The sequence below is a fragment of the Paralichthys olivaceus genome, chromosome 9 (assembly GCF_024713975.1).
Source record: "Paralichthys olivaceus isolate ysfri-2021 chromosome 9, ASM2471397v2, whole genome shotgun sequence".
Classification (NCBI taxonomy): domain Eukaryota; kingdom Metazoa; phylum Chordata; class Actinopteri; order Pleuronectiformes; family Paralichthyidae; genus Paralichthys; species Paralichthys olivaceus.
Window position 1 is genome coordinate 2,722,640 of NC_091101.1, and position 11,723 is coordinate 2,734,362.

General features: G+C 43.2%; 1 protein-coding gene across 4 annotated transcripts; it reads left to right on the forward strand.

The window, feature by feature from the left end:
* Window positions 1-1,832: 1,832 nt before the first annotated feature.
* elf2a (E74-like factor 2a (ets domain transcription factor)) lies at window positions 1,833-10,683 on the forward strand. Of its 4 annotated transcripts, none has more exons than XM_020084383.2 (9): window positions 1,833-2,138; window positions 3,412-3,495; window positions 3,933-4,209; window positions 5,820-5,927; window positions 6,676-6,792; window positions 7,845-7,928; window positions 8,657-8,849; window positions 8,941-9,189; window positions 9,500-10,683. In XM_020084383.2, exons 2-9 carry the CDS (start codon window positions 3,421-3,423, stop codon window positions 10,068-10,070), a joined length of 1,674 nt encoding a protein of 557 aa, XP_019939942.1. In that variant the 5' UTR covers window positions 1,833-2,138; window positions 3,412-3,420; the 3' UTR covers window positions 10,071-10,683. The 4 variants fall into 4 exon arrangements, with proteins under 4 accessions (XP_019939942.1, XP_019939961.1, XP_019939951.1 ...); XM_020084402.2 differs by having other exon boundaries at window positions 3,443-3,495; XM_020084392.2 differs by having other exon boundaries at window positions 1,836-2,138; window positions 6,679-6,792.
* Window positions 10,684-11,723: the final 1,040 nt, after the last annotated feature.

Genomic DNA, 11,723 nt, shown 5'->3' on the forward strand with positions numbered 1-11,723 from the left:
GGCACCACTGTCTTTCTGAAACAACATCCTTATCTGTGGAAACTGATGTCCTGATTTATAAAGGCTGGAGGAAGTAAAGTTATTGAAGAGCTAAGGTTAGTTACATCTCATTTTATCTCCATTTGATAGATCAGGCCATAGCTAGTAGTAAATGAATCTAGAAGATTATTAATAATCTTACAAGGAGGAGCTGTGTTCAGGAGATTCAGGTCAATGCACAGTGACGGTTAACTGAAGACAATCTTTTATCTTTTATGTTGTTTTCTCTAAGTCTATGAGTCACAAAAAAATAATTACAATACCAGATGCTGCAGGTCAGTCTTCTATACACTGCTCCAAAAATGTAAGGGAACAACTTCACACATAGGATCTCAATGAACAAAATATTCATGTTGAGGGGGATCTCCTCCCAGACCTGGATCAGGGCATCAGTGAGCTCCTGCACAGTATTTGGTGCTACTTGGCAGCACCGGATACACCATTACATAACGTCCCAGACACGCTCAATTGGATTCAGGCCTGCGAAATGTGAGTGCCAGTCAATGGCATCAATGCCTTTGTCATCCAGGAACTGCCTTCACACTCTAGCCAAATTAGGCTGGGCATTGTCCTGCCACAGAACGAACCCAGGGCCCAGTGCGCCACTGTGAGGTCTGACAGTCACTCTGAGGATTTCATCCGACCACTGAACAGCAGCCAAGGTACCACTGGCTCACACATGGAGGTCTGTGCAACCCTCTATGCCTCCACTGACCATCAATTACCCACCACCAAACCAATGATGCTGGATGATGTAGCAGGCATTTGCCACAGCATTCCCTGACTCTTTTACGCCTGCCAAGTGTGCTTATTATAAACCAGCCCTCATCTGTGAAGAGAACGGGGCACCAGTGGTGAACCTGACAGTTTGCTCAGAAACTTGCACACCAGTATTCTGCTGGAGGTCATTTTGTCTGGCTCTGGCTGCTCTGCACTGCTCCTCCTGTTCCTTTTTGCACAAAAGAGCAGATAACAGTCCTGCTGTGGGGTTGTTGACCTTCTACAGCCCTGTCCAGCTCTTCTTGTGTAATGGCCCGTCTCCTGGTATCCCCTACATGCTCTTTTGACTGTGCTTGGAAAACACACAGCAAACTTAAATTATTGCGATGGCACGCATAGATGGGTCATCCTGGAGAAGCTGGACTACCTGTGCAACCTGATTGGGCTGCAGGTACCGCCTCATGCTATCATACGTCGTAAGAATGGCCAAGAACAAAATACAAAACTCAAGAAAAGTCAAACAGGAAGTATAAGGAGAGAAAACTGATCTGTAGCAATCTGTCTTGCTGGTTCCTCTCCGGTCCCCTTTTTGTTACTTTCAATTTGCACCTAAGCAGGTGAAATTGATTCACAACCGCTTACGCTTCCTAATGGAGTTTCCTGTCCCAGAAGTTTAATCGAGTTGGTGTTGTACTGTGATGATTAAGTGTTCCCTTCATTGTTCCCTTGAGCAGTGTATAATGCAGGGGTATGATCAGAATGTCCATTTTTTCATGAATGTATTACTTAGATGTGTATTGTTGCATTTAGTATTTAGATTCGGTCAATACCACTTATCCTCATTCTTTTCTCAGTACTATAAAAATGAAGATGGCTTTTCATTAGATGGGATAAATCATAGGGAGCAGCTTTCCTCACATTACTCAATGCTTGTCACAGACTGTTCATAGCCAAACAATCAACCATCACAAAGGTCTCTTACGATCCTAACATTTGCGTCCACACGGCTCTGCCTGTCTTCACTGTGATGATGTCACACATGCGATCATTCTGATGGGGTTTGTCCTCATGACGTCACAAACGTCTGCGCTCTGGTTGTAGAGAAGAGGCGGCGCGCCGGAAAGCTACAGGATAGCAAGAAGCTAGCAGGTGTGAACACAACCTGGAGGTCTGCAGCGGCGTCCACCGGCTCCGGGCTCACGCGTTACGGTCTCCAGGTGTCGTTACGGCGATTCCCGTCGGACGGAGCAGCAGCGAGCGCCTGTTCACACGAGCGAAGTCCGCGCTCTGGTCGCGACAGCTCGGCTAACAGTAGCTAGCATCAGGCCCAGCTAGTGCTAGCAGTGAGGCTTACTTTCCGTTACCAAAAGCAAAACAAGGTAAGCGGAGGAAACTCGTTGTGTGGACATATCGACAGTCTCCCGCAGACTCACAGCACACAGGGGTCATTTGCTCTGCTGGCCGGCCAGCCACAGTGGTCTCCGCCTTTAAATGGTGTTTTCGCTAGCTCTATGCTAACTGAGTCGAGCTCAACAACTAACCCTAATGACGGCGGCCGTTGAGAGTTCTTGTTGTAGTGGGTGTCTCCTCTTTAAAGAAGCAGCCAGTGTTGTTTTGTATTTTATTCATAACGGACTGTACTTCGAGTGCGTTACATAGAAGTTAGGTTGGTTTCGTTTTGCTATATATCCGAATTATGAGCTAACTAGTTAGCAGGAGAGTGTCAGCGAGACGAGAAAGTAAACATTAGCCCGTGTGAGGAGAAGGGTCAGCTCCTGTCAGCTCCTCTCGGCTCCTCTCAGCTCCTCCAACCACCCGGTCGTGTTTGACATTCTAGACGCTGTCATGGGTTCGATCTCTCTGTGTTAGTGTTGAATACAGTCGAGCTGGCTTCAGCCAACCGTACTCTTCTCTGCATCCCGCGCTGATTGTTTACAGTGAGGTGGATGAACTGTTGGAGGAAGACCCTCTGTCCTATAATCCTAAACCCAGACCGGCTGCTGCTCTCAGCCACTCACTCTGTGTCCGAGTACACAAGATCCTGTGCTCTGGACTTCTCAGCCCTCAATTTGTAAATATACTTCCGAGCAGTATTTCATATCTTTGTTCAGTATAATCTATTATGCTCAGTCTCCACCCACCACACTGTGGCACCAGACGATAAGATGTCATCAATATCTGCTAAAGTGCCATGAATACCCATCACACTTTACAATCCAGCACTTCATCAAGTCCCAGAATATAACATAACACATTTATACATAATTATAATAGTCATACTTGTTATTAAAGTTTAATCAATTATTGATGGTCCCTTGCTTTTTTAGTTGTTTATGGCTTTCCTTACTTTGTCTAAATAAATGTCTGTTATTAGATCACTTATGAATTGAATTTAGCTTAAGCCTGAAGTATAACAAATATTGTTTTGCCTGGATTGTAAAATGTTCTGTCCTCACTAGAAAGACCACAGCATTACTGGTACTAGGTCATGAGGAGAGAAGGCGCCCATGGAACTTTCACATGACCACTGCTTTGCACACAAACACACTCCAAACTTCTTTATAAATAAAAAAAGTTACTCATAATGTAAATCGTTCAGGTGCTTGTGCTGCCTTTTCCATCCTGACCCACTGTGCTGTTTTGTTTTGGTAGGAATGAGTAATGACTTCTGTGGTTGTGTCAGATGGTGGAGGGAACATAGTGGAGTATGTCACCGTCATAGAGGAACCCCAGCAGGTGAGTCCACGCCATAGCTTACAGATGCAGGCAGGAAAGCGAAACACAAGGTTAGAAAGAGTAGTGAGAAAGAGGAGAAGTTGGCAGTAGAATGAATGCAGCTCTGTTCTCTTGTGACGTACCAAAGTTAAAGAGGTCTTCACACCAGTTGTGCTTAATATAGATGAAACCTTAAGTAATGTGATTAGTTATTCCTGTGTTAACCTACTATTTCATGTCAAATATTTGAGGCTGTATTCACTGTGAAAAGTGCTGTAACTGAGCACTAAATAAATGCCTTGAATAATTAATTCAGTGCAAGTATTACTTGGAAGGGTATCTCCACAAGATGTGTAATCATTGCTTCTGTAAGGTGTTATACTGTTGAGAACTGCAAACATGTCGACATCACCAAAAATCTTTTGTATCTTTGTAAAATCTTTACAAACTGTGTTCAGTGTGAGCAGCATCCAGAGGAGGAGGAGGAGGAGGTGATTCAGCAGGAGGTAGAGGCGGTGATCATGGAGGGTGGAGAGGAGGTGGAGGAAGATGTGGATGAGGAGGAGGGCGTGGTGCTGCAAGATGAGGGCTGTCCAGCTGTGATTGTGGAGGAGGTGCCCAGTGCCCAGGTGGAGGAGTGCTACTCAGCTCAGGTCCTGGTCTACGATGACGAAACATATCTGATGCAGGATGTGGCTGAGGAGCAAGAGGTGGTCACTGAGGTGGCTGAGACTGGTGAGTGGGTTGAATTCTTGGAATGTGTAATTTGCCTTGTAAATCGTGGGTCGATTTATGGGTATTTGTTGAAGTTCTTCTGCAGGGTTGGAATGGGATGCATTGTAACTTTTCAGACCTCTGATCAATAATTCCACTTTCATTCACACACATTTAATTTCCCCTCCAGCTCTAGTTGTTAATTCCGGCCCCAAACGCTGTTCAAATGCCACAGTAAGAACTGTTTGTGGCTGCTTGTTTTCCCTCTACTATGATTTTAATGCTGGAAGTGAATCTATTGATTGTCCCAAGTGAACACAACAAGAATCAAGTTTAAAAAGACGAAGTCATTTTCTCTGTTTTAGAAACAAACATCCAGCAAAGTTTTTGCTGTCACCGGTGCTAAATTAATATTTTATAAACAGTTCCAGGGCCTGAACAGCGCAAGAACCTGCAACCTTTTTTCTTGAAAAAAACACAACACACAACAAAATTACAGTTTGTGATAAGCATTTTATTGTTTAAAGTATACTTAACTTAAATATATAAATATGAGTAAGTACGAAACTCTTTACAAATGTATAAACTAAAATCACATAATAAATAAAACTTAACCCAGCTACAATAATTAAACACCAAATAACAGTTTCAGTCTTTAATACAGTAATAAACTCCAAACTAGTCATCATTTGACATCATCGACTAGACATCTTTTTACTGTCGAGGCCTGAGACAGCCACACTACTGATGCTTCTCATGAGTCATGCAAGAAAACATGGTGCATCCCTCTGCCTTCCAATGTATCCATGTGTCACCAGATACTTCTTTAAGTTTGACGTATTCCTCCCTTGTCCACTCTCGCTGCAAATTCCCCGTCTGCATCAGTGCAAAATACCATCTAAATTAATAAAATAGTTTACAGTGAACTTTGTGATTTGCAACACATCGTATAGCCATGTCACCATATATATTCATGATAATAATGTAATACTAATCCAGGTCTGAAATGAAACTCCATATGACTGTCTGAAATCTGTGCAACTTAGTTTCATTTCATACTCGTCTATTTGCAATGCTTGACACAGAGATGTTCTGTCTTTGCAGTTGTGTATTAAATGGTACATTTTATTTTATTTGATGTATTTATATAGAGTTTTTCTAGTCTTGATGACCACTCAAAGCACTTTACGTTACAGTTTGCCGTTCACACACATTCATTCAGTGCATCTATTAGCAGCACCTTTTTTCCTATGAGGGGCAATTTGGGGTTTAGTATCTTGCTCAAGGACACTTTGGCATACAGGTGGGGAAGACTGGGATCGAACTGCCGACGTTTTGGTTGGAGGACGTCGCTCCACCCCTTAGCCACAGCAGTAGACTACCCCCTGCTGGTCTAAATTATGTCTGACCCTTTAGACTAGATCGCAGGAAACAGGAAGGGAGGAACATGACACAAACCCAAAACAAGGAAGTCAACATTTCAAAGTAGCTGAGGTTGCAGAAATGTATTGCTGTCTGTGTTTGCCTCATTTTCAGACCAGAAACAGGATATTTATGTTGGTCTTGTCTTACTGCCTCCTCAGCGAGTGTACTGTGTGTGCTGACAAAGGTTTGTGTGTTCCTCTTCTCAGTGGAGATGTCAGGTCATGACATGGTGTGTTTTGACAAAACGTTTGAAGCAGCTGAAGCTCTTCTCCACATGGAGTCTCCTGGAGGACTTCACAGTGAACGTAACACAGGTACCACACAGCCAGTAACACACAGGAGTCTGAGCTTTAACGAGTGGCTTGTGTTTTTTGTGAAATTTTAATTTTGGAATTTTTTGAAATTGTCAAATTTTAATTTGCCCTTTTCCACTGAAGGTTATTTTGTTATGTTGGTATGATGTTAATTAAAACCTAAGGCACAGAATAAAAACATGCTAAAACCTTTGCATAGTTTAAAAAAATAACAAAAAAACCTGAGGGTTTTCTAAAGAATATACAGATTTGCCAACGTTTACAAAAGCTCATAAGGAAGCAGATAGAGATATGGAATAAAAAAAATTAACATATCCCTTAACTTCATGAACATTGTTTAAAAGATCTATAAGTAGGTGGGTCCTATGTGTGATCCAAATAATACTTTCTGCTTCTATGTGGCTTTATTAATTGTCAGCACTGGTAATATACAGGTAGACCAACAATTTCATCCATGTGTGCATACGCACACTTCACTCTGAAGAGAACTGTATCTGTTATGAAGAATATCTCAGCCAGTACTATTCCTTGAATTGTGAGGTAGAAGTTTATGACCATGAGACTTTTAATGTGAAGATCAGCTATCATGAGTCTCTCTCTTATACACACATACAGAAACAAGTCTACATCATTATTTACAGGACTCCTGGCTTTTCGGCCATCTTAATAATAACAATTATAATAAAAAACCCAGATACAATGTCTATATCAGACGTTATAGTGTGACTTTTTTTTTGATTGACCCCAGCAGAGGATGTGATGATGGAGACGGTGGTGGAGGTGTCAACAGAGTGTGGGCCCATAGAGGAGGAGTCCTTCCCAATCCCTCCTGACTGTGAACCTGCTGCCAAGAAGAAGAGAGGAAGTCAGTATCCCTGCTACACACAGGCCTGTTCAGATCTGCTGTTGACATCTGAACACAAGTGTTCAGTTCTGAGATTATCACTTCACACCTGACATTAGACATTTGTGTCTCCACATCAACAAATCAATGAACAAAAAAATCTGTGGGCCTAGGAGCTACCAGAGCATAACATAAATGACTTCCCTCTTTCCCCACTCCCAAGTATAACCAGTGCCATGCAGATTTTTGCAGTCCAACAAATTATTTATTTTTTTACAAATCCTTGGCACCAAAACGTCAGGAAGAGCACAGCCAAAATAACAAACAAAACAATCTATAATAGCAAACTAACTTCCCTTCTCCAAAAAGAAAAAGAAAATACAGGGATCTTACCTGCCTACCTAACCAAGAACAGGAGAAAAGGGTACAAAAAACAAAAAGGCTTCTCTTCACTACAACTAGTCAGGGCCGCTTCAAACAACAATCAACATGGTAATAAACCGAAAACACTTGTACAATATATATATTATGAGGGGATTACCAACAAAGGCACGGCCGCAAAGGGAGCCAGGATAAAGAACCGAGACCACTGGCAAGGTCAGGTGAGCCTTTTTAAAATGAGCTCCATCAGGCCATCCTCCAATCCCCTGCCAGACCTGAAACACAGACACAGGAAACTACACCACCCCCAGGCAGGGAAGGAGAACAACACAACACATGAACACACACAATATGACTCAGAGCCATAACAGATACTTAGATAAAATAGAGGATGACCATTTGTTTGTCAATGTTAATATTGTGGCATTGTCCACAGATAATTGTTTTAAAAAAAAAAAAAAAAAAAAAATCCTGAAGATTTGGATTCACTGTGAGGGCAGACCCAACAGAAATCAGAGGGAATATGTCAATATTTTATAAATAATTATTGTTATTGTTTTAATAATCAATCACATCTGTAATGATTCTACAGTAACATTTGTGAGATTAAAGACTAATTCATAAACAAGTGTGTTATAATTTCTGGGTATTGTTTTCACTACTATCCCTGTGTGTGTGTGTTTTGAATGTAGGTGCACGTAAGCCGAAGTCACACCAGCCTGCCTCCAATGGCTCCTTTGACTTGGGGATCAAGAAGAGACAGAGGGAGGGCAAAGGTTTGTATCAGCTATCTGTGTGAAGTTGTAAACCGCCTGCACTATTCTGACTGCTGGTCTAAATTCTCTTCTGTGTTATAAAATGGAGTGGGAAATAAAAGAACGTGTGAGGAACATTGAATCCACATAATTCTATTCAATCTGTACAAAGAAAAAGAGTACAAAAAAAAAAGTACAAAATAAGATTTGGTTCATTATGAAACTGGTGGGACAAATTAGAGGGAATAAATGGGAAACAGTGGATCATGGAGAGTTTAGGAAAGTATTCTTCTGCCAGTGTGATGTGGGATCAACTCCACATGCCCACTGGGTCCCTGATGTGGATAAGCAGGTAAAGCTTATGTAAAATAGTTCAGCCTTTTTATATGTGTTCTATTTACTGAAGAGAATGAGAGCCTGACATTTAAGCTACTTCAGACATGCATTGGACTCTGGAGAAAGTTAACTCTTGCATCAGCATCATTGATGTTGGTCCAACAGAACTTAAAATATCACCTGTGGTTGTAAAACTGTGGCCACAGTCTGTTCCTGTGTTCTTGCATCAGTAATAGTGCGACGTGTTCCACTAGGCCTGAAAACCAACTCAAGCAGATACATTGTTCCCTTTAGTTCACTTCACTTCACTTGAACTTGAAGCATCCTTAAGGAGGAGTTGGCCTGTGTGAGTCTTTTTATATCAGTTGTGTGGTGCTTCAGAAGTTTATGTGGCTGTGCTTTGTGTCTTCCAGGCAACACCACCTACCTGTGGGAGTTTCTGCTGGAGCTGCTGCAGGATAAAAACACCTGTCCACGCTACATTAAGTGGATGCAGAGAGAGAAGGGCATCTTCAAGCTGGTCGACTCCAAGGCTGTGTCCAAACTTTGGGGGAAACACAAGAACAAGCCCGACATGAACTACGAGACCATGGGTCGAGCCCTGAGGTCACCCTGTCTTCTCCACAAATGCCTCATAGTGCTGACTGCTGTCTGTCTCTGTCACCCGTAATAACTTAGCTTTGATGTGCGTGTTTAGGTATTACTACCAGCGTGGCATCCTGGCGAAGGTGGAGGGTCAGCGTCTGGCCTACCAGTTCAAAGACATGCCTAAGAACATTCGTGTGATCGACGAGGAGGAAGAGGGCGAGGAGTTGGAAGACAGTGAGGGCGTGGCCCAGCACCCAGCTCACCAGCAGGGTCCTGTCAGCCTGGGCACAAACTCCAGTGCTGCCATCCCAGCGCAGCAGACCTATGTCACTGTCATCCCCAGCAATGCCACGACAAGGTCTGAGAAGTCTATTTGGCTTTCACATGTGTTCACAACCAAATTTGATGTGATTTGCTCAGTGTTGATCTGTAAAACTGGTTTATTTAGTTTTTACTTCTCAAACTACATTTCAGCAGCAAAGAAGCAATTTCATTAAATTATATTGTCCAGTTCGTCATTACATTAGAAGATCACAATGATTAGTCTTGTCAGTACAGATGTATTGGGTTTAACCTGAAACTTCTTGGAAACATGTTAATTTACTTGCTGTTGTATTAGATGAGAAGACTAAGAAATGTACCTCTCTGCCCTGTGCCTCCTCCTGCAGACCTTTCCGAGCCATGCCAGTGGTCATGACCAACTCTCTAGGTCAGGTGACGTTAAACTCCTCGTCCATTCTCACCACCACCACAGGAGTCCCGGTAAGTGTAGCGAACACCTCCTCCAGCACTCCCCCCAAACTGGTGATCCAGGCTCTGCCCACCGTACTATCCACCGGCTCCAAAGCAGGAGAGAAGATCACCATCATCACCATCCCAGCGAACCAGCTCGCCTCGCTCATGCAGGCCAATTCTGCAGGCCAGCTCACGCAGCTCATCCAGGCCAAACAGCTGCCACCACAGGCCACCTCTAAGCCTGCAGCCGGCACTTCACCTACGATCCAGGTAATGGCTGGTCGGTCAGCACCGCAGCTCATCCTGGCCAAACCAGCGGCGGTGGCTCAGCGATTGCCTCAGCTCCAGGTGAGCCAGCCTCACCCCGCCCTGGCAAAAATCTCCACGCAGCCCCTGAAGCCCTCCGACTGTCAGCCCGAGGCAGCACAATCAGAAGTAATAGTGGTCGAGGTGCCGCGCCCCACCAGCCCACCGTCAGCATCAGGAAAGACCTCGTCATCCTGAGGGGGTGGTAGTACAGGAAATGACTGTGGACGCTGCCGTGGAGGTGCAGGGCACATCCCACACCTCCCCCTCCTCAGAGCAGAGCTGCTCTCTCATTGGCTCTCAGACTCTCAACCTGATGTTGGTTTCCAAGGAGACTGAAGCCACACAAAGGATTAAAGGGACTGTTGGAAACACACTCACGCAGGTGGTTCAGAGCTCAGAAGACATGGGCAGCCTTAGATTGTACATGAAAAGCTCCTTTTGTAATCAAACCTAATATAAAAGCCCAATGAGACTTTGTTGTAAACAAAAATGTAAAAAGCATTTTTTGATACTCAGCAGGTATGTAACAGTACAGGCGTCGTTTGACTTCATCTCTTTCTTTCCTCTTTTTTCAGTCTAATTGTTTGTCTGCAGAGTTCTGTTACTCCACAGCACTGTCACCTTCTCCCAACTTACAGCATCTTTTTCTACTGGTCTTTGAAAGAGAGTAAAAGGATGTCTGCATGGAGATGGAAGAACTTAATGGTGTGCTCCACATTAGAAGTATGATATACTATTTTTCTTGTACTATCAATGTATTGAAGTAGATTTTACTTAATATGTGTATTATAAAAGAAGACAAATGGTACTTGTAACTGTCTGATGTTGTTTTATTAAGCCATCGGAAAAGTCACATCAACTCAAGTCTGTTTCAAGAAACTCTGCAGCTGAACGAACACAGTAAACTGCACTGGTCAGTCCACACAGAGGCACTGTGCTGCTGGGAATGAGCTGGTCTCTGGTCACTTCCATGGCCCCGGTATTAACGTCTGTCCTGAGACATCCGAGCAGTGCCAGCTCTGACTCTCACACCTTCACGTTCTCTTCACACCTCTCTTCCTCCCTCTTTATTCAAATAGATGCACATCAAATCTGTTCACAAAGATCACATGATGTTTTTAGCCAGTCTGATTGACAGATGTACTGTATGTGGTGTGCATTTGTGTGTGAGAGGGAGTGAATGGAGCCTGGAGGGGCTGAATGCTTCAGATTTCAAACAAAAAAAAAATCATCATGTGCAAATCAGTCTATGAGAAACAATGAGAAGAGTAAAAATACTTTCGGTCATTGTGAAATTCCAGCAGGTCACAGAACGTTACCTAATGAGGTGGTCGTGAAAGTGACCGAGGAAACTTTCATGTTCACACAGCTAATAGAATGTGTCCCAGACCTAGGGGATGGTCTGTGTGGTCTGACTGATCAGATATTAAATGTGTCCTCAGTGCGTCAACTGGTGATGGGATGATGTTAATACCAACAGGGTCTATGTGAGACCCCTAGTCTCAGTGTGTCGACCAGCTTTGTGCGGGGAGATTATTACTGTTTACTTGTTTAACTTAACATTTCTTAGCTTTGCAAAAGCAGGAACTTGTAGACGAACAGTCATTACAGTATTTCACACTGACCCAAAATCTGAAGGGACGACAAATATTTACATTCACTTATCAGAACAGAAAACAGAAAGTATAAAAATAAACACATCTAAGGGTGCCTCCTGGATTTACATGTGGGATAGTACTGTTTAGAAGTGGAAACACACTTGGACTCACAAATGATGTGACAATGAAAAAGTTTGAAATGTCACAGTAGCATCAGTGAGTTCACTGCATACTGTGTCCCCAAGCTCAG

Bases quoted from the DNA above. Each gene is read 5' to 3' on its own strand.
- elf2a (XM_020084383.2), top strand. From the start codon at position 3,421: ATGACTTCTGTGGTTGTGTCAGATGGTGGAGGGAACATAGTGGAGTAT. The intron at 8,850-8,940 runs GTCACCCTGTCT...GTGCGTGTTTAG, and splicing joins ACCATGGGTCGAGCCCTGAG to GTATTACTACCAGCGTGGCA. The intron at 9,190-9,499 runs GTCTGAGAAGTC...CTCCTCCTGCAG, and splicing joins CCCAGCAATGCCACGACAAG to ACCTTTCCGAGCCATGCCAG.